Source organism: Meriones unguiculatus, chromosome 3 (assembly GCF_030254825.1).
Source record: "Meriones unguiculatus strain TT.TT164.6M chromosome 3, Bangor_MerUng_6.1, whole genome shotgun sequence".
Lineage (NCBI taxonomy): Eukaryota > Metazoa > Chordata > Mammalia > Rodentia > Muridae > Meriones > Meriones unguiculatus.
Window position 1 is genome coordinate 70,941,979 of NC_083351.1, and position 21,589 is coordinate 70,963,567.

The 21,589-nt window shown below is 49.4% G+C and overlaps 3 protein-coding genes across 4 annotated transcripts in view; 1 reads left to right on the forward strand and 2 right to left on the reverse strand.

Moving 5' to 3' along the window:
- The first annotated feature begins 1,988 nt into the window (after positions 1–1,988).
- On the forward strand, positions 1,989–14,026 carry Tmem140 (transmembrane protein 140). Its single transcript, XM_021648766.2, has 2 exons — positions 1,989–2,477; positions 12,604–14,026. Exon 2 carries the CDS (start codon positions 12,627–12,629, stop codon positions 13,182–13,184), a length of 558 nt encoding a protein of 185 aa, XP_021504441.1. The 5' UTR covers positions 1,989–2,477; positions 12,604–12,626; the 3' UTR covers positions 13,185–14,026.
- A 265-nt stretch (positions 14,027–14,291) lies between these two features.
- Positions 14,292–17,655, reverse strand: Cyren (cell cycle regulator of NHEJ). Its single transcript, XM_021648768.2, has 4 exons — positions 17,411–17,655; positions 16,629–16,869; positions 15,565–15,640; positions 14,292–14,792 (listed from the first exon to the last, which is right to left on the reverse strand). Exons 2-4 carry the CDS (start codon positions 16,760–16,762, stop codon positions 14,526–14,528), a joined length of 477 nt encoding a protein of 158 aa, XP_021504443.1. The 5' UTR covers positions 16,763–16,869; positions 17,411–17,655; the 3' UTR covers positions 14,292–14,525.
- A 2,770-nt stretch (positions 17,656–20,425) lies between these two features.
- Positions 20,426–21,589, reverse strand: part of Wdr91 (WD repeat domain 91) — a 28,396-nt gene continuing 27,232 nt past the window's right edge. For both annotated transcript variants that reach the window (XM_021648762.2, XM_021648763.2), the window contains exon 15: positions 20,426–20,933. In XM_021648762.2, the coding sequence (XP_021504437.1) occupies positions 20,769–20,933 (165 nt within the window). In that variant the 3' untranslated portion in view covers positions 20,426–20,768. The remainder of the gene's footprint in view (positions 20,934–21,589) is intronic.

Sequence of the window (21,589 nt, forward strand, 5' to 3'; positions counted from 1 at the left end):
GCATCCATCAAAGAAAATGTTAAATCTAAAGAATTCCTTACACAAACCATCCAAGAAATCAAGAACAATTGGAAAAGACTAAACCTAAGAATAATAGAAATAGAGGAAAAAGAAGATTCCCATCTCCAAAGCCCTGAAAATATTTTCAACAAAATCATAGAAGAAAATTTTCCCCAATTTAAAGAAAGAGATGTCTATAAGCATACAAGAGGCCTACATAACAGCTAATAGGTTAGACCAGAAAAAAAAAATTCTCCTGCCACATAATAATCAAAACACTAAATATACAGAACAAAGAAAAAAATACTAAAAATCTGCAAGGAAAAAAGGCCAAGTAACATACAATGCCAAACCCATCAGAATCACACCTGACTCCTCAACAGAGACTATGAAAGCCAGAAGGGCCTGGATGCATCTCATGCAGACCCTAAGAAAACATCAGCTTAGACTACTATACTCAGCAAAACTCTCAATCATCATAGATGGAGAAAACAAGGTATTCCACAACAAAGACAATATCTATGTACAAATCCAGCCCTACAGAAAATACTAGAAGGAAAAATACAACCCAAGAAGGCTAACTGCACTAAAGAAAATGTAGGAAATAAATCACTACAGCAAAACTAAAAATAGCCAAGTACACAATCACACTACCAAAACAAACATCAAAATCAAAGGCTCTAACAGTCACTGGTCAATAATCTCAATAACAGTGGAATCAATTCTCCAATAAAAAGACACAGACTAACAGAATGGATGAGTAAATAGGATCCAATATTCTGCTGCATACAAGAAACATACCTCAGCCACAAAGATAGACATTACCAGAGAGTAAGGGCTGGAAGGTTTTCCAAGCAAACGGACCCCCCCCCAAAAAAAAAAAAGCAATCCCAGCTCTTGGGACACAAAGGCAGGAGAATTGCTGACAGAGCCTGGAGAGATCTAGGAAGACCTTGCCTCACAACAACAGGAGAAGGGAAAAAAAATAAAAAAGAAACATTGTGGGTTGGGGGACAACTTAGATTTCTGGTTGAAAATGGCAAAATGGTTGAGCATTTAATTTTTCCTCCCCACCAGGCATGACGGTGCACACCTGCACTCAGGGAGGCAGAGGCAGGCAGATCTCTGTGAGTTCGAGGCCAGCCCAGTCTACAAAATAAGTCCAGGACAGCCAAGGCTACACAGAGAAACCCTGTCTCAGGGGGGGAATAAACAAAAACAATGTTTACATTAATTTATCCTTCCCAAGACTTCTCTAAAATGACTCTTTTCAAAAGGCTGAAAGAACAATAATGGGAAGGAGGCCAGCTTTAAACTTCTCAACAATAATAAGAAAGGGCGAAAACATGGAACACAGTCTCAATGCTATATTGGAAAATTATGTTTAAACAAAAATCCGACTTTGAACGAATTTGAGAATAAAAATATCAGTTTAACAAGCTTAAAAAGTATATACCTTTGGTGTCCCTCATTTGTCAAGAAATCACCAGAGATTAATTCTACCAAAAGTGAATAAACCAAAAAATAGAAAGTTTTTGTAACAAATCTAACAGAGGCAAAGGGAATCACTAGGATGAACTAAGATCTAGCTGGGTACAGGGTGTCATGTGGAAATCGAAGGGAAGCCCAAGGACTTGGCATTACTGGGGAGCTGTCTGCTGCCTTTCCCAAGCTTACTCGGTTCCAAAGTTCCAGTGATCATGTAAGCAAAGGAGGCGATTTGTAAACTCAGGCCAAGAGTACCCGCTCCCTGCGAGTTCAAAACTAAAAGCTTTCTCTTTTACTTTGAAATGGGATCACAGTGTTTCTGTTGCTCCATAACTTTGTTAACAGGCATAACTTTGTTAACAGCAAAGTTTCCGGTCCAGAGAAACGGTCAAAGTCATGGGCTGCTTTTTGAAAAGGAGTCAATGGCATAGCTCCCTTCCAAAGGAATGAGCAGAGGGGTCCCAGGTTCTATGCGCTGCCCTTGCGGGTAGCTTGGCCACATGAGGTAAGGTGCCTCGCTAGGAAGAGTCCAGGTCATGTTTATCTGAGACTTGCACTCTGGAGCCCTGGAAGCTGGCATCTGCCCTCCCTTCTGACCTGTGGCACAGCCAGGACCCTCGCCTGGCTCACTGCTCAGCAGTGTGTGTGCTGCATTGCGGGTCACGTGTTTCCGTGGGAGAAGAAGTTGTTTACATGCTTCTTTTCTGAAAAGTCACAAGACACAGGCAAGTTAAAAACCGAAAGTGAAATCAGCTGATAGAGACATCAGTCAGCACAACTGTACAAAGTTCAGAGAGCTGTTTACTTGAACCCCGCTGTGAAGGCAGGCCGGACGCCTTGGAGCTAAGTCAGCTTGCAGCTTCTCTCCTCTGCCCTGGTTTCTGGACCCTGGCAACAGAAAGCAGCCCAGGAGAGAGGCCACTGTCCGACTCTGCTGGTTTCCTGTGTCACCTTTGGATGAGTATTCGTGAGCTCTGACCGAGGCTTTTGTAAGTACCTCCCACAACTCCACAGGCTGAGGGTCTGCCGCCCAAATTCTAGCCACACAGAAACGGGAAGAGCTTGCCTTGGTGCCTGAGGCCTCCTGTCTCCCCAGGGTGTGATACGTCTATGCCGCCTCATGCCCTGAGAGCATCACCCTGTGTGTCTCTGCCTCAAAGGTGACACCGGTAGACTGTTACAGGCACACTGGCTAGCTGCATGCAACGGTTTGTGTGTGTGTGTCTGTGTGTGTACTTTGCGCAGTAAATGCCTGTGGCTTTGGAACACAAACAAATCACATCACTACAGCTACACTGGCACCAAGCCTTGGACAACGCAAAGGAAAGATCTGTGTTCTTGGCTCAAGGAGAATTAGAGGATATGAGAGATTTTAGACCTCATGTTGTATTAGACTGCTTTTCAACCCCCAAAGCAAACCCATGGGGCTCATGGGGAGGTGGGGAGAAGGTGGGCCCTTGGAACAGATCTTGAGGTCTTATTATTATTATTATTATTTGGGCTGATTAATAACTTCCATTCCATTTCTGTAATCTGTAAAATCAAAGAGGTTTTTGAATAAGAAGAAGAAGAAAAAGAAAACGTGAGGGCTTTTCAAGACAACTGAAATGCATGTTCAGTGTTGTCTTCCTCTCTAGGTTTCCTAATCGCAAGTCTGAGATTCAGCATGTAGGACACTGTTTCACACATCCTCCTCTTACTTTAATCCGCACGTTATCAAATCACTAAGGCTACGGTGGTTTGCTCTATGAATTTCACTTTCACAAACAGCACATAAGTCTGGGAATCTCTCAATGTAGCCTTCACCTAAAAATGCCATGGCTAGCCAGCATTAGGACTTGACTCCTTGGTCCCTCTCTCCTGCGTCTGTCTATAGATGACTTACCAACACATGTGCATTTGCATGGCCTTCCTAAGAGCTGCATGTTGCTTCACCATCCTGACATGAGGCACAATTATGAAGCCATAATTGACTGCAGATGCTGGGGAGTCAAACTGCCACCTGCTTTATGCCTAGCACTGTGATAACCCACTTTGTGTATAGGTCAGGGGTTCTGCTCCTGATACTGCCTTGGGCTAAGGTCATAAAACTGGATTATTAGGCCAAAAAATACATACAACTTGAAATTCACACTCACTCTATTAGAAAGCCAGTCTTGCCATTTGGAGTGTCACCAACAGTGTTATCTACAGTGTCTAGAGAGAAAGGCACGGGTGGCTGCTTGGCCTACCTTGGAAGCATTAGGAAAGACACATTCTTTTTTCATGTTAGCGTCATTCATTTGTGAATTATTTCTATTCCCTCATCCACTTTTACACAGTGCAGTCTTAATGTTTGCTTGGACATTCCATACATTAGGCATATTCATCAACTCACGTTTATTGCAGATATTTTCCATGCTCATTGACTTTTAACTATGTACTGTTTTCACTGGTGCACAGAAATCTCCATTTTTTTTAAATAGCTAAATCTATAATTTTCCTTGTAGTTTTGATTTGCTTTTAAGTTCAGAATGTGCTTTCTCATTCATAAATCACTTCATTATTTCTAGATGTTATTTTACATTGGTTCATTCTTGAATCCATGTGAAATTTATTTTAGCATGTGGCATGAAATGATGTTCTAAAATAGTTTGGAGGGTTGTTTTGTTTTGTTTTTTGGCTTATTAATAATCAGCCACTTAATGGGAAGTTCTTTCAAGCCTCAAACCTGCCATCTGTAATGCGTACAGCTCATCCCCAGCCTTTAATATGAAACCATTACACATTCCTGCTGGTTTCTCTCCCCTCTGACTTTGCCCTGTTTATTTCCTTCCCAAAACTTTTCAGAATTATCTCCCTAACAGTCTATATGGTCTCTGTCTTCCCAGTAAAGCACAGGCTTGGGGGGGGGGCACACTGATCTTGTTTGTCCCGTGTGTCTTTGATTCTCCTGGCTCAGGCGCCTCCCAAATGCGTCATTAGTGGGGTCAGGAGATGAAATCCTAGCCTGGGAAGGGAATTGCAGGGAAGACTGGAGAGCTCAGGATTCAGAACCAGGTCCTGGGAAGCCCGGTCCTCAGCCCATGAATCAGCTGCCCCTGAACCTGTTGAGAGTACAAAGTACAAAGAGACAGAGACAGGTGCTCATCTTTAAGAACATGGGGCTTTTGGTTTGTTTGTTTGTTGTCTCCAAAGTTTCTGTAACCTTTGTTCCCTGCTGGGTTATCAATTACCCAATGCTAATAAGCAGCAAACAGTGGAACAAATAAGTTCCTATTAAAGGAGCTATTTAGACAATGACTACAATCGCTTGCTGTCCTTGGCTTAGCCTAGATCATGTTTCTGGCTTACTGTCACAGTCTCCTGGTATATCCTATCTCTGCTGGCCAGGCTCTTTTTATTTACACAGCATGATGATCATGAAATTGAACATTATAGCATTCCATAGAGGCCACTACCACTAAACACACCCAAGCCACAACACTGCCCTAGCCCATTTTTTGAAAACTTAAAACAGAGGCTTGTATTTCTGCCAAAGGAAACATGACACATTTCCCATTCTCCTTCCTTTTCATTCCTATGAGAGCCACACCTAAGCCATAAACACAAATCTTAACATGTTTAGCCAAGGCCAGTGGCCTCCTCTGACAAGGAATTGGGCACCCTTGCTTGTCCCTTCGCTTCCACCCAGCTGCTTCCTCTTGCCTCTGCTTCCTATTGCCTCTGCTTTCTCTTCTCCCCCCAAATCACTGCTTTAGCGTCAGGATCATAGCACACATGTGCACTTAGCATGTGCTTAGCATGTGTCTAGTACTGGTTTATTCATGGGAACACCAACTCTACCTCTCAAAGACCCATGCAGAACCAGAAAGTAGTGACAGGAGAGGGTCTTGAATGCAGGTTAGTTGTGGGAAGAATTTTTTAACTGAACCAGAGGACAGTGGAACAAGTTAAGAAAATGAAAAAGGAAGGAGCTTATGAGAGATCATGGGTGCTGCCACTGATATCCACTCCTGTCATCCAGGGAATGTTTGTTGAGTGTATTCTAGATGCCATGAGCAGATTTGGGTGCTGAGGACAGAACAGAAAAAAAATTACAGAAAAAAATTACGTAGATGATAGGCATAGAGACAGACAGACAGACAAATGATAGACAGACAGATATAAAGCTAAACATGCAGATGACACACTTGGCAAAGTGTTTGTCATGCAGGCATGAGGACTTGAGTCGGACACTCAGCATCCACAGGAAAAGCTGAGAATGGTGGGCTGTGCTTGTAAGCCTGGCACTTGGGAGGCAGAGACTAGCAGAATCCTGGGGCTCACTGGTCAGCCAGCCTCACCTAAGGGGTGATCTCTGCGCCAATGAAAGACCCTGTCTCAAAAAATAAGGTAGATGGCATTCCTAAGGAAAGAATGACATGCCAAGGCTGTTCTCGGGCCTCCACAAATAAACCTACACCTACATACACACAGGAGCACACAAAACAAAACAAGGCAAAGCCAGCAAACAGAACAGACAAAGGCTGCTGGTCCCTGGAGCTCCATCCAGCTGGAGGACGGGGTAAGCGCGTTGTTTTATGTCAGATGGCCATGCGTGCTGATAAGGATGGATGAGAACGCCAGGCTGGGCTCAGGGAAGAAGAGGATGTTGCTTCTAACCAACAAAGGTGTCCTACATGCAGGCGGACATCTGAGCAGAGCTCTGAAAGGGCAGGGGTGGCAATGACCAAAGTCCCAAGCTTGTCTTCGGTTTCCAGAAAACACCAGAGAGGCCGCCATGGTGACTGAGGAAGGAGACGTGGGGTGTGTAGTGATGTATGGAGGGTCTGAGTGCCAAGGAAGCAGAAAGGAGGCCCAAGTATCTTAAATGCCGCCCAAGAAAAGACAGCTCCTGAGTAGCAGTGGCCTTCACCCTATGCGGAAGCTCGAGGCACACGAACGCCTGCCAGGCAGAGAATACGGCACTTCACCGAGGAATGAATCAAATGTTAGCTGTCTAGTTGGCACACCCCCGTGAGGAGCACCGTCTGTGTCAGCGGGGACTTTCAGTGTATGGACTGTCTTCCTCTCTGTATAGCATAAAGGTTAATGAAATGAATGGGGTGAAATTTCACTGGTGGGGGAAGAGCTGATATAAAAAACGAACAAACAAAAACACCCATAGCACAGCATAGGGATGTTCTGTGAGGCTAGCCCAGAGAGGGCAAAGTTCATGGGGGCAGTCTGAGGGGAACAGGTGTTCAGGGGCCAGGCTGGTGAGTGGGGGAGCTAGGGAGCCCTACGCTCTGAAACCTAGGCCTGAGTCCCATGAGACATTGAGGAAGGACCTGTGAAATGACAAGTGAAGGTTGTTTGTTTCTGTGAGACAAAGAAGAGAAAGGGAGCTCTCAAACATGAGATAGGAACACACTAGCTAAAGCAGTGATGAGGGGCAATGACAGATTTGAAGTTCTAAGTAAGCGTGTGAGCAGGAGAACCCATGATGTTTAAGATGGGCAGTTCTGCGTTGAAGGAAACGGGTGTAGCTAGGATGGAGGTTGGTACTGCAAACCTTCCCTGTGGCGGGGAGCAACAGGTGCTGTGAGCAGTCTGGAATCTCACTGATCTTCAACTCAGAGCGAGTGGTGCCTCAGCCATCCTAAGAGTCAGAGGCGAGTCTCCCTGCTTACCCAGTCCCTCTCCAGCGTCCCTCGCAGGCGGAAGGTAGCTGTCTTAAGAGCCAGGGCTGTGACTACAAAGCTATGCTGTGGAGATGCGCTCTGCTTCACTCATTTCTCACAGCTTAGCTCCTAGGGCTGGAGAGAGACCCTGTCACCAACCCTCAGGCCACCGGAGGGATCTGAGTTCTCTCTCACTTTCAACCTTTTAAAAATGATCCTGACAAGAACATAACTGAGGGTGAAATGATTTAGTGCTCATGTCCCTTTCAGTCAGTAGCCGGCCCTTTCAGTCAGTAGCCGGTTCTCCACTAGGCTAGCTCCAGAGATGCTTAAACAAACAAACAAACCTCACACTAGTCTTCCTATTTCCACAGCTCGGAAATCCCCACCTCCTCAGGTTATCCTCATGCTGTGGCCCTCAAACCCAGGTGAACTGGAACCTCAGCTCAGGGCCAGGGGCCGGGGGCTGGGCGGCAGGGTGACTCGGCGTTACTGTGGCACAGTGACAGAGGTCTGGCAGCCTTTGCCTGCAGTGCACTCACGCAGAAGGGAAAACTGAAACTCAGGATGGTTCTTTTTTAGCAGTGTTGGGATCAAACCCAAGGCCTTGCACATATTCACAAGTTGTTTTTAAAAAGCAAAAGAACTCCACAGAAGAGGTACAAATGGTCAGAAAACCCCTGAAAATGCTGAATTTTACTGACTCAGAAGGAAGCATTAAAAATAGCACCTACTCACCAATATCCAAGATTAGATGCAGCACTTGAGAGGGTTAGGGTAAGATAGCATTTGCCAGCAAGCAGTTCATGCCTGTAGCTCCAGTTACTCAGGAGGCTCACTTTCTCCCAGAGCTCAAGACCAGCCTGGGCAGTGTAGTGACCTCATCTCTAAAATAAAGTGGAATGAAAAGTTAAGCTGTGGCCTGGAGGGGGCTCCGTGAGTGAAGAGATCATTGCTGAGGCCGGCAGCCTGAGTTCCATTCTCTGGGTCCACATGGTGGAAGGAGCCATCTGACTCTCACAGGCTGACCTCTCACCTCCACACATGCGCACACACACACACACACACACACACAATTAAAAGTGTAAAAATTTTTAAGTTAAGCTGCTCGAAGGATATTTATTCACAAACATTTTACATAGCATTACTCATAAGATTGTGAGATAAATTATAAAGAATAATTTGTAAAAACTACTAGCTTTAACAGCTCCAGGAAGCCCTTACAGATAACGGAGATAATTGGTAGGACATAAAGCAACTTGGATGCTACAATGACACAGGGAAATGCGCTCATAGATCGATGTGATCCTAATGGCAGAGCATGAGACGAGATGAGTTCACTGCCCACTTCGCACAGCTACAGGTGATTTTTAATCTTTCTCCATACTTCCATGTTTTGATAGTTTTGATGTTCTGAAACCAGCATGCATCCCTTTCCTACAAACAGGAAGATGTTCACCTAAAAGTGGCCCTGGTGACTCAGCAGCCTCTTGCTCTTTGGAGGAAGCGCAGGCTTATCATTATAGGAGACCTGGGTCCTTTTTTTGCGGAGAGTAGGATTGCTAGGGCTGTTAGAAAAACCAGAACACGGGGTAAGCCGTTGGGGCAGCCAAAAGAGTGTCCTCAGGTTTCCAACTAAATAGACAGGTACTATGGTAGGGAGCTGAGGGGTGGGGGCTGGTCACCAGCCTCAGAAGTGTGCATTTCCAGTAGGAAACCAGGCGGACATCCCAACACTGCTGGTGAAAATGCAAGTCACAGACAGAGCCCGTCAGGATGCTCGGCTATCTTGCTGACGTGTAGCACACAGTGTAAACCTAAGGACACCAGAGGGCATTTCCATTTATTCATTTAAAAAAAAAAATCCTGCCAACATAAGATAGATGAAGACTGTGCCTTGGGAATGCTGCATTCTATACACCCCAGCTTCTGGCCTGCTCGAGGGAGTTGGAGAGTGGCTGCGTGGGGGCACAGCCTGAGCAGAGAAGCTCCGTCACAAGAAACCAAGCCCAGAAGACAAAGAGGCCTGAGCCCCAGTGATCCAAATTCTAAGGCATACACAGTAGAGAGCCATGGGTGCTAGGCATTGGAGCTAGGGCAGAACCCTGCCTCTGAGGCCAGGGCAGGGCAGAGCAAAGTCGGGACAGGCCTTCTGCACATGCCCAGGCCTGTGCTCCCTCCCCTCCAGTTTTTATTTGCTCTGCTCTCCATCGTAAATTTCAGAATGTCAGGTGTGGTGGCGCATGCTCGTAATCACAGACTTTCAGAAGATAGGACAGGAGGATCACAGGCTCTGATGCCAACTTGGGCTACATAGACTCTTATTTCAGAACAGGGCAAAACAAAGCAACTGTTACACCCAGTTCCCGAGCCCCCAAAAGATCTACAGGAATCGACTCCGGTGCAAAACACATGAGGGTCTTTTTATTGTAAATTACAAGCTGCAGCTTGGGCCCACAACACCCACAGCGGAAGCGGTGGTTGCTGAGCGCACCGTGCTCACGTTAGTTGGGTGATTTAAAGATTCTGGTCCCTCCCAGCATGCCCAAGGCAGGGGCGATTCCTGCCTGGCAAGCATCTATTGGTCAAAATGCTACATTTTGAATTGATTGGCTATAGGAAGGTCCCCAGACCATAATGACCTGGTGTCCCTCCCTAGGGGGATGGGCCAGTTTCCTAGCAACTGTATCTCTAGTGAGTGCGGAAAGAATGCAGTAAGGCGGTCCTTCCCCTCAGGGCATTACTGGACTTCTCCACCCACCTACTTCAGGTCTTAATAATAGCTGCTAATTTATCTTTTGGTCTCTCACAACCAACCAAAACGTCAGTTGGGAGAAAATGAAGCCACAAAGGCTCCTGGTACCAGGCAGGGGCTGTGCTGAGGTGCTACAACCTCCTCTGAGAAGACAAGTTCAATGTCGGACAGAGCTTCAAGGGTAGTTTGTTTAACCAAAATACACATGATTCAAGCCTCCTGGTTTTCATCCTGGTTCCTGGTTGTTTCCTGGGTGGTGCAGGCTGGGCGGGCCTTATTTCCCACAGCATGGCTGGATAAACAGGGCCGAACACCCAGGAACCCATACAACGTCCTCTAAAAACACACAGACTGTGCAAAAATTTGCTAAATGGGCCAAACCATTCAAAATATGTTGGCAATTTCTCCATACCATGGCTACATGAATCAGTATTTCATCCTTTGCACTCAGTGACATATGGACTCAAGCTGCCTTTTTACAGTCTTGACAAACCCTTCTGTGGCATCACTGTTTCAAGAATTCCCAGTCCATTCAAACAAGGCATCCTTGGCTCCAGTCCCCTAACAAAAGTGCCAGAGCTGCTTCTGAGATGGTCCCTGCTGGGCCCCTCTGGAGGGAGCGCCACCATGAGAGCCAGGAACTGGACAGGCTACTCGGTGCGGTTAGGTGCTGGGGGAGGCAGTATGGACTCAGACCCAAGTGTTCTGACCAGTGAATCAATATTGTGCCATATATTCAAGCCTTTGAAAAGGATTCCTCCTTTCCCCCACTTCCCCCTCTGCTGGAGCCCACCGGCAGAGCTGACCAGTTCCTGAGTAGGGAGTGAGGATTGAAATAATTAAAACAAGTCACAACACACACGGATCGGCTCAAGATGGCTGTCAGTAAGGCTGCAGCAGCCTGAGTTTATTCCATAACTCCTTTTTTATAGGCAAAGCAAAACCAAGTCACAGCAATACAAGAAAGAAGTCTGTGGAACTGCCAAACTTGTTTTCTAAAACTACTTCCCTGTAGCAAATATGGTCCAAGGTCACATAAACAAATTTTAAAGAACTTGGCAAAACTTCCTCTTTTCTCTTCTCTCCCTCCCTCTCTCTCTCTCTCTCTCTCTCTCTCTCTCTCTCCCTCTCCCCTCTCCAGCCCCTTTAAGTATTCTTTCTCTCTTAATTCCCTTTTGTTCTTGTAAAACAAAGGAGATGCTCAGACAGGATTCCACTGTCTCCCTTCCAGTGTGGGACAGGAGCTGTTCCTCAAAGGAGTCCCCTGCAAAGCTGATCCACAGGGCCTGTGGGTCCTTCCCTGAGGCACCAGTGCTGGGCAGTACCTAGGTCTGTGGATTAGGCCCACGGGACTGGGCATCTGGGCCTCAGTGCTGTGTCTCACAAGGTCCCCAGCTCTGTGTTCCTAGTCCCTCCTGGTGTAAATACCTGTTTTATTCCCTAATGGAAAATGCACACAGAGGCAGCATGCAGACCACTGCTGTAGAGGCAACTGGGAAAATCCCTTCTGAATAAAAAAATAATAATAAAAAGATATTTCTAAGTAACTACCGTAGTAAGATAGGCACTTTTAAGTACACCTAAAAGATGGCATTAACAAGTTTTCTGCAGATCCATCTGGTAAGATCACTAAGACATTGACACAAACAGCTGAGGTGAATTGGGTTTGAATTGAGTTTCTTGTGTGTATGTGTGTTTCTTTTATCTTCCTTATTATTTATTTATTTTTAAGACAGGGTCTCTCTACATAGCCCTGGCTATCCTGGAACTCGGTGTAGACCAGACTGCCCTCTAACTCTGAGATCTACCTGCCTCTGTCTACAGTGCTAGAATCAAAGGCGTGGGCTGCCACACCTGACCTATGAATTAAATATTATGTAACCATTAATCATACTTTGAAAAATATTTCAACAACTATGAAAAATGGCCACAATGGTCAGTGAAAATCGTTGTTTACCTATATGCTTTAAAAAATACACACAGGGAAATATTTCTGGAATACGAACAGTGGTTTTACTAGGGTTGGTAGGATAGAGTTATGGTAAATTTTTTTCTTTAAAAATATTTCCATAACTTCCTAGAATTAATATTACTGTTGTTATGGGGAGGTGGACAGGCATGTTTTAAAATCAGCAGTATATACGGTGTGATTTCATCACAGGAGAAGTTCAGTTCCCCAAACAGGGCAGGACACACCCTCCCCACCCTCCCGTCCAACCAGCTGAACCGCAGAGCTCTGCTGATTGTGCACACCAGAACACAGGCATGGATTTGACTGACTTGTGGCCTAGTTGGGCAGTTTCTTCAGTTCCCCAGTGGCTGTCAGCAGCAAGGTGAGAGAGCTCAGGCTCAGTCAAGCCTGCAACACCAGCCTCCAGCGAACAGCAGGCGTGCCCTTCACTTCCCCACCCACCACCTACTTCCAACCCACTTCCTCCGGGATCTGAGGCACTCCCTCAGATACGGTGGCTTGTGGTAAGTGTTCCTCTGTAGAGCCTTTCACCTGAGGGCTCTGGCTCAGGGTACTTCAGGCTCCCACAGTACCCAGGAAAGACAGTGCCTTCTGACCTCCAACCAGTGGACCACTGAGGCTCGGTTTGTGGGACCTGACTGTGACTTGGGACTTCCTGTCTGGGTAGGGCAGAAAGAACAAGAGCATGTAAACACAAAGGCCTGAGGGAAGGGATGGATACTCACTGGTGTGCCCTTTTCCAGGTCCCTCTGCAACAGCAGAAGAAATGGCCATCTTCAGGCCGTGGCGGAGCAGCTGCCTGCCCTTCCTGGGCATCTTGATCCTCCTGGCTGTGGTCCTCTTCCTGATGTTCTATGCTCTCCTCTGGAAGGCTGGCAACCTCGCTGACCTACCTAACCTGAGAATCGGCTTCTACAACTTCTGTCTGTGGAAGGAGAACATTGGTTCCCTAGAGTGTTACAACTTTCCTGAGCTGGAGGTGCTGGGGGTTTCTCAGGTTGGCCTAGCCCTGGCCAGGCTTTGTGTGTACGGGGCCCTGGTCCTCACAATCTTTGTTCCTCTGCCTCTCCTCCTTGCCCAGTGCAACAGTGATGAGGGAGAGTGGCAGCTAGCCACGGGCTTTCTGGTGACATCCTCCATTCTGATGGCCAGTGGACTAAGCCTCTTCCTTTTCTATGTGTGGAAGTGGCTCAGGCTCTCCTTCCTGGGGCCTGGCTTTCTAGCTCTGTGCCTAGCCCAGGTCTTACTCATCTTCTTGATTATAGCTGTAGTTATGTTGCCTCCGAGAGATAAGAAGGACAAGAGCAAGTGGGAGAGCTGTTAGTTAGTCTAAAAGCTCATGGGATTACAAGGGTTCAGTTCCAACTGTGCTCCGGGAAGTGCCAGAGAACCCGTGGCTGGGTGGGTCCTCCCACCACCTTGATTCATAGCTAAGGTTAATCTCAAGCTCAGGCAGACTGAGCCACCCACTGAGCAGAAGGGCTGCAGTGTCAAGGAGCCCAGAGGCGGCTGGGGGCTGGGGCAGCTTCTTTGTGAAGAAGTCTTGCCTTCCTGACTCTGGAGACTAAAAAAAACCATGTAGCCCATCAGCACATGGATTCCTGCTTTAATCAACCAATCTGAGCAGTCCTCACTGTAGCCCCTAGGCAGGTGGGAGAGCCTGACTGTCAGAGCCAAAGCTGATTTGGCAAAGTGTGAACTCTGATGGTTATGGCAACAAATGGGATGGTTAGAAAAAAAAAACAAAACTGCTTTAACATGTGTTCTGTCAGCAAGCTTCTGGCCCTCCAGTCATGGGCCCCACACCAGTACTCTAGCCCCAAAGCTCCAGGAATGAAGTGCAGAGCACAAAAAGAAGCTTCACCGGCTTTACGGGGTCTCCTGAATGGGCCCCTGGACCTGACACCAGACAGCAATCAGCTGCGAAACCATTCTTGTGATACGCAATGCAGATGCAAAATGCGCCAAAGCCTTGAAGGTGAACAGGATTGAAAGTTACCGCAAACATACGACGCCTCTCCTCACCTTGCCCAGAACTGAAAAGGCAGAAGCAAGGTCCTTATTATGTGTTGGGGCATCATATATATTCAGTGTCTGTATATCAGAAAACCCACATGGTAATGAGTTCTTTGTTCTGTGCTCATCAAAAGCCATAGTGACTACAAAGACTTCGGTGTGGTCTTTTGTCCTCTGCATATCCTGTCCAGCCCTCCCTTAGGCTGTACAGGGGCCAAGGTAGAGGCCCCAGGTGGAAGAAAGGTGACAGGTGGTGGACAGGGCCCGCGAGGCTCACCAGTCTGGTTGGGGGGATGGCAGCTGGGCTGTGTCATGATGGAGACCATTCATGAGCCTCCATTTTAAGACGAGACCTGGCTGCCTGTCTACAATTCCAGTGTTCCCAGCAGCTACAGTGACCTTTGCTTCCAGCAAGTGGGCCTAACACCTCATTTTTACTGGTACCTGAATGAAATACAGGGCTAGGATTCCCAACACAGAGCCAGAGGGCAGAGCGGGTCAAGACTAATAGGGTGCCGTTCTGCATCCTGCAACGCCCCCCCCACCCCCAAATGGAAGCCTTCTGGACGCTGGAAGCAAAGCCCAGCTTCCATGGGAGGCAAGGGTGGGCGGCGCCCCAGTTCTTAGCAGAAACACTGAACAGTTCCTACTAACTGAAAAAGATCTCCCTGACATACTTCAAGGCATCTTCCTCCTCCTTTTCTTCCTTGGGGCTTCTGCTACAGGGAGAGTCAGAAGCCGCTGGTACCCGGGAAGGGCTGAGGCCTAGAAGAGGCGAGTCGTTCCCACTGTCCTCTTCCTCACTGCTGCTCCCAGGGGAACTGGTGTGAGGGGACGCTGAGTAGGGAGGGGAGAGCTGCGGCTTATCAGTGGCTACCAGAGACGGCTGTTCCCAGAGCTTTTCCTGTTTTCCATCCTGCGGGGTAGAAGAAATGGCAGACTCAGCATAAGCACCTTGTTTCCCTGGTACTCTGGTTTGTCAGTGATGTGAACATACTCTGAGGTAACTGCAAAGCCAGCGCAGCACATGACCAGGCCAGGCGAGGGCTCCCATCTCACGAGCACCCACCTTTTCTTCACCCCAAACCTCAAGATCGGGAGCCACTGGGGACAGATGCTGGCCGAGGTCTGAGGAATAGCTGAGCAGAAGGAAAAGGGATCCAAATGGAAACCATGGCTGGAAGCGAAGGCTCAAAAGCGCTCGGGGTCCGGGCCACAAACCTGCGTGGGCCTAACCTAGCTCCACTGCAGCTGGCCGCTGAGGCTCGGTGTCGGGAGAGCAGGTCACAGCAGCCTGGGTTACCGGGAGCCCGGAAGAGATGCTGCGCTGCAGTGCTGCTCTTACTCCTTGAGGAGGCCCTGAAACGCCCGCAGCCTTCTGCTAAGGAGAGGAGCGCCGGGAAGGGGTCCCTTCCCAACTGTTCGCCTCCCAAGAGCACAAGGGGAGCTGTGACTCCCACATGCATGTCAGCGCAGCTACCCACAGGTGTCTGCCTGGTCTTCCTCACAGCGACACCCCACCCACACACAGGGAGTAGCTGAGGGGAACAAGGCTGAGAAGCGTGAGCAAGAAGAAGTGGAATCCCGAGGCAGCCTAAGGGCACCTCTCTTACCAGAAGCAAGGACCTGTGCTAGTTTCCATGAATAATGGCCAGTCACATGGCTCAGAAGACACAAGCTGCTCTTACCTCAATCAAGACCTCCAGAGCCACACTGACCATTTCAGCTTCACTCATCCAGTGCACAGTCTCCGTGGTGGGGGCTCTGGAGAAAACAAAGACACAGAGCTACAGCAGAGGACGAGGGGCTCACAAGGAGGAAGGAAATATAAGCATCCCCTACCCCTGCCTCCCCCAGGGAGGCAAGGTACTGCTTCTCTGAACTGAAGAATTTCCTCATCCTGGTGACCCAGGGACAGGACACAGGGATACCCATCTTCTATGGACTCTGTCACAAAGAACTGGGAACCAGATCATGGCTGGCTTCCCAGCATGACTCGGTGAAACACACAGTAGACAGCCAGGCATGGTGGCACACACTAATCCCAGTGCTGGGAGGTAGAGGCAGGTGGACTTCAGTGAGTTCGAGGCCAGCCTGGTCTACAGAGTTCCAGACCAGCCAAGGCTACACAGAGAAACCTTGTCTCAAAAGCAAAGAGTGGGCACAGCAAATACAGGCCACTAGGCCAGGCCCAATTTGTGCCTGAATGTAGGACTATGTTTAGACAGAGCTGCAACAACTACCAAGGGTACAGGTGGCCAGGCAGAGCCAGCGAGTGTGGCATTGAAAGCCTGGTGCCCTTTCTAAGAGAATGGCAGGCTTCTCCCCCCACAACCTAAAACTCCCCCACCCCTAATTACCAGTGTTCCCCCAACTCACATTCCCCCAACCAGTGTTCCCCCACAACTTCAGATTTCTTGACTGACAAAGCTCTGTCCACAGGAAATGCAGACGCCACTCAGGTTACTAGAGTTCAGACCCAATGATCTCTTGCTTATAATTTTTGTCACAAATGAACGAGACTAGCACTTTGGACAACTGGTTCCTGAGGGCATGGTTCATATACAGAACTAAGATCTGGCCAGCAGCTAGACGGCAGGACCTCAGCAGCACAGAGGCTCTTGTGGTGCATCTCTGTGAGGGGCCAGCGGAGCCCTCAAGGCCCTGCTGAAAGAATGCCACCCAGCTCAGTGCCCTGCCCACTGACAGGCCAGGACGGCTACTGAGAAGGCCCTGACCCAGGTTGTCCCACCTTGTCGCTGGCCTGCGGTGCACAGCTGCCACCCTCTTCTTGTGCGTCTTCACTGGCACCACCTTTCTCTCATCCACAGGGGCTGTCATCCACGAGGGGAGGACTCTCTTTTTCTCAGATTTTAGGGTCTCCATGGCTAGTTTTCCACACTCAGTGACTTGCCTCTCTGGTGTAGGACCAAAACTCACATTCTTTGGTCACACCAGGCTTACTGATCCCCAATGGGCACGATCTTTGATGCCTACAAGGAGGAGTCAAGTCAGTAGATTCTAGTCAGTCAAAGCTCTTTCAGTTACCAACAGTAATTACTGGTCAGGGTAGGGCAGGCCTGAGGTGTCGCAGAGGTAAGCAGAGCCCAGAAGGTCATGTGTAGTGTGTCAAATGGAGGGATAGCAGCAGACAGGACAAACTGGGGCCTGCAGACAAAGTTCTGTGAGCACTCCACGGCCCTGTGGCCCAAGCACTAGGAAATGCTTTCTTTTGTACCCCAGGAAGAAGGAAGAAAGCAGACTCTGGTCTCCGTCTCTGCACTTCAAACGATCATCCCTGACAATCTGTAACTTCTGACAACAAACTTCGCATGTCTACAGTAATTTGTTTACTGCCCCTCCCCCCTGGCCCACTGATTCACAGATTCCATCACCCAGCGCACCCTGCCTCAGCCCCCCACAACATACCACTTGATAATTCTGAATGACTGTTTACAACAACTTCATTTATTTCAAAAACAACAACACACACACACAAACAAAGAAACAAACTTAGTAGGGCATCATCCTAACCTGTCCAGCCACAGAACGGAAGTTGGTAAGAGGAACACCTTCCAGGGATGACAGAATACAGACGTCTATCAGGCCCGGCAGCACATGCATCATCACGTCTGTTCTGCAGACAAGAAACAGACACAGTTAAGAGTTAACGTGTCCTAGAGAGCTGGACGTCAACGGGCCGGCAGCCAGGTCCTGCCCACCGCAGGGTTTCTGGAGCTCATTGCTGTTGGGGTCAGACCCGGTGGCTCCCTGGAAAATCTCACCCGGAAGTGCTCGCTGCTAGCCCGGAGCTGGCGCGCGCTCCCTCCACCCGCAGAGGGCGCGGAGCAGGGCCGGGAGCGGGGCCGGGGACTGGACAGGACTGGCGGACAGCGGGGAGGGTGGCGCTGCGGTCCTCTCAGCGGCTCCGGGAGATCAGGACCGCGGTTCCCGCACGCATCTGACGCCCGCCCCTTCCGGCCCCTCCTTGCTCCCGGCCCGCTGACACCTCGGCCTCGGGTGCCCCCTGCAGACCTCGGGCCGCCTCTGCTGCTGTGGCTGGAGGGCTGAGTCAGTAACTAGGGGAAGAGGGCCTGCTGGGGGATCCCCAGGAAACCAAGTTTAACACGCCCTAGGAGACAGGAGGCGGGAAAAGAGTTCAAACTCCCATTTACTAAAGTTGCACATTCAGGCTGGCGGTCCCAGGTCCCCTCTGCGGGGGTGGAGGAGGCGCCACTTGGTTAAACTCATGATTCAGCGCAGCCTGAGCTGGACGGGAAAGTCCAGGGAGACGACTAAAACACAGGAGCAGGCTGTCACAGGGAAGGCCTTTGTCTGTCACGCTGAAGCAAAGGGAAACTCAGATCCGATTCTGTCTGCCCCAAACGGAGCAATCTAGAGAGTGTATTCTGGTTACAGCAGCTCCGCTAATCCCACAGCAGTTTCTCTCGGGGCTGGAACTGCAGTCTCTGGGTTAGGGCACCCAGGGCACTCTAGCCTGTGCAGCCTTTGACTTCTCTGCCCTTTCCTGGCTCTTCTTGAATGCAAATCCTCAATCCTAAACAAACAGAAAATTTAAGGTGCCAACTCTAAATGGCATATACTAACGGCTTCCAATCCCCGAGTCCTTAGGTTCAGTTTAGCTGCTCTCTGAACCAGGCCAGACTCCAACCTTTCTGGGAGAGCAGGCCCTGGCTGTCAAGAAAGTAGCATCCATTGACTGAGGTCGGGTCCTCAGCCTCACCCGATGTGAGCCAAGCAAGTCTAACTGGATGAAAGGTCGTGTTTCCTTTGATTTTTAATAATTTCCCCAACCCTGCACATTTCTTAAAACTTCTCCATGTTCACCTAGCAAATAAGGCCCAAGAAGGAAACCTGTGTCCGCATACAGAGCCTATCGCAGGGAGAGCCCTGGCTGGAGTTAGGAACCAAGCTAGAAGCCTTGCCTGTGCTGGAGTCGACATGGGCTTTTATTATTTTTCCACAGATGAAAGTGTGCGTACTGAATATAGTAACAATGTCAGCTACTTCATTTAGTCAGCCCACAATGCATTTCTTCCTGTACTCCCGACCTCATGCCGAGCAGAGACAGGGCTGGGCACACGGAGGGAAATGTGGATTTGCACGGGCCAGGCTTTCCGCATGAGCCAGACCAGGTTCTCAACCCCTGGAAGAGTGGCTGAGGGTCTGCGTTTGAGCTGCCTTCAGGGCCATGCTCTCACCCAAGGCGGTAGAGGCGGGAGCCTGAGTAGGGCTCTCAAGGATTCCAACCAGTTGCTTTGAAGGGAAGGGTAAGTGTGGACATGCTTTGAGGATGGATGCCCTTCCTGGGAGGAGCAGGGTGGGGCGGGGGAACAGGTTCTGGGGTACTCTTTCTGCATCTGAGCCTTAAAACCACTCCAGCAAGCCATGGGGGAAAGCACTGGGAAGAAAGAATGTACAGAAAAACTTTGAGAGGAAAATGAAACCCAGGACCACAGACCTGGGTGACACAGATGAGACTGTGTCCCAGCTCAAGTGGAAAAATGGCTGGGAAAGAACTGACCTCTTCATGTCAGTATGGTAGTGGGCAATAGATAACTAAGAGACAGCTTGGCAGGCAAAGCCACTTGCCATGCAGCCTGGCCACCCGGGTTTGATCCCCAAAGTCACATGAAGGTGGGCAGAGAGAACCAAGTCTATCAAGTTGTCCTCTGACCTCTGCTGTGGCATGTGCCCCCACCACCACCCAACACAGACACACCAAAAATAAATAGATAACTGCTATCTGGTTCTTCCTGTATATCGCTTTCTACTTTTCCTTGAGCCCTAGAAGGGAGCCCAGGCCTGTACACCCCTTCTTTTCCCAAAGTAGGCACCTAAGAGTCACCACACCCCACAGCTCACAACTAGCCTGGAGCACAAAGAAGCTATCAAATGACTGTTCCAAGCAGTCATTGTTCATGGAAGCATTTCCTAGGTAGATCACAAGGTCATCCTTGTCAAGAGTGGGAAGCCCAGGCCTGGCACTCTACAACGGCTCCTTCCTGAGGCTGGCCCGAGCAGTAGAGAAGACTCTTGCTCCTCCCCACCGTGGGAGAGCCTGACTCTTCACCGTCCTCCCGAGTGAGAGAACATAGGAGGAGTATGGGTGTAGCTGATCCAGGCCCAGCTAAGCCAGGCAGAGGTGCAGGCAGCTGGTATTATTCAAGCTCAGAGACTTCAAGCTGGAAGAATGAGGGAGCCAGCAAATGAGAGTGCTGAGGCCAGAAGACCCTGAGGGAGAGGGCAGCTGGAGGCCCGGACCTCAGGTCCCGCTGCTGTCTAGAGGCGCCTCCTAACCAGAGTTGACAGCTTTCAGGTTCCACAGAAGACTCTGATCTTGGCTTGAGCCCAGAAGATGGCACTGTGGTCTACATCTCAACTCTGACAAAACCACAGGGAACTGAATGGGGTTCTGCCATAAACATGACAGCGGAGGCTAGTGAGAGCTGAAGAACAAGAACTAAGGGAGGGAGCCATGGCTATCACGAGGGCCAGGTGACACACATTCTAGAAAGAGACACCAAGTGACTGTTAGAGCATTGACTCTCATTTTTTCCCCCTTAAAAATGAAAAATAATTATATACAAAAAACTGTTGATTCCTTTTGGTCTGTAACATCTTAGCACTCGTCCTGTGCTCCGTGGCATGCCGTGCTCCAGCCACGATTCAGGTCTCCAGGAAGCACCTGCAGCCCGTTCCGCATCTACTCTGGGAGCTGCATCTGGGTGGCTGGGCTCCCTCGCTGGCCTTTCCCTGGAGATCCACAGCCCTGGCAGTGCGGAGCGAGAAGCACTGTCCTGGTCTTCCCTGTTGCATCTCTCTTCCGCCAGGGACGATTCTGTTTCCACCTCGCACTCCAGGCAGGACGTCAGAGCTTATGGGCCAGGAGGGTGGTCAGCTTGATCTTGCCATCCATGGAGGCGGTGAGGCACGTCCCACAGTCCATGGCAGTGCTCCAGTCCACGGTGACCACGGGGGCCCGGTGGCCGCCCAGGCTCAGACAGCTCTCCAGAACCTTCTCATCACTGCCCAGCTGCAGGACAGGACAACAACATCAGCAGACATCACTCACAAACAGTCGCTCTTCATGCGCTTTTAGTATCTAAAAACTACCTTGAGCCTGAGGATGGCCACCCAGTCTGAGAGTGTGGCCCAGCCACACACCCGCCTTCCTGGAAAGCCTGGTTATACCTTTAACTTCCTGACTGCAGTCGGACCACCCTGTGGAAACCAATCCCTAAGATGCTTTTCAAAGGACAGCATTTCCTCTGCTGCCTTGACCTAGCTATGCAAGTGCTCCCGAAGCTACTCTGCTGTTACAGCAGCACCTGCAGCCGCTGGCTGACTCTAGGCTGAGCCCCTACTCATTCATTTGAGGCATACTTCTCTCTGTGGGCATGCAAACTTTGGGAGGGTAGGACCTCCATGACTGGCTGCATCAGCCCAAATGGGGCCTGGCACTGGAGGGCCTTGCTGAGTGTGTGAACAAGGCTGCCCTCCAGGGCCACATCTCCATCTCACTGTGCGCATGTGTGAAGGGTCAGATGTTAACAAACACTGGGAAACGGAAACAAGATGACTGACTGCTAGCCACACCACTCTATCTGCCACCCGAGTAAGTGGCAGAGAGCGGTCGGCCTTCATGAAGAGATCCCTGTAAAAGCCACCAATTAAGTTATTTATAGGTCG

Bases quoted from the DNA above. Each gene is read 5' to 3' on its own strand.
- Tmem140 (XM_021648766.2), top strand. From the start codon at position 12,627: ATGGCCATCTTCAGGCCGTGGCGGAGCAGCTGCCTGCCCTTCCTGGGC.
- Cyren (XM_021648768.2), bottom strand. From the start codon at position 16,762: ATGGAGACCCTAAAATCTGAGAAAAAGAGAGTCCTCCCCTCGTGGATG. The intron at 15,641-16,628 runs GTGGGACAACCT...TGTTTTCTCCAG, and splicing joins CACCGCAGGCCAGCGACAAG to AGCCCCCACCACGGAGACTG. The intron at 14,793-15,564 runs GTAAGAGCAGCT...TCTACCCCGCAG, and splicing joins CTCTGGAGGTCTTGATTGAG to GATGGAAAACAGGAAAAGCT.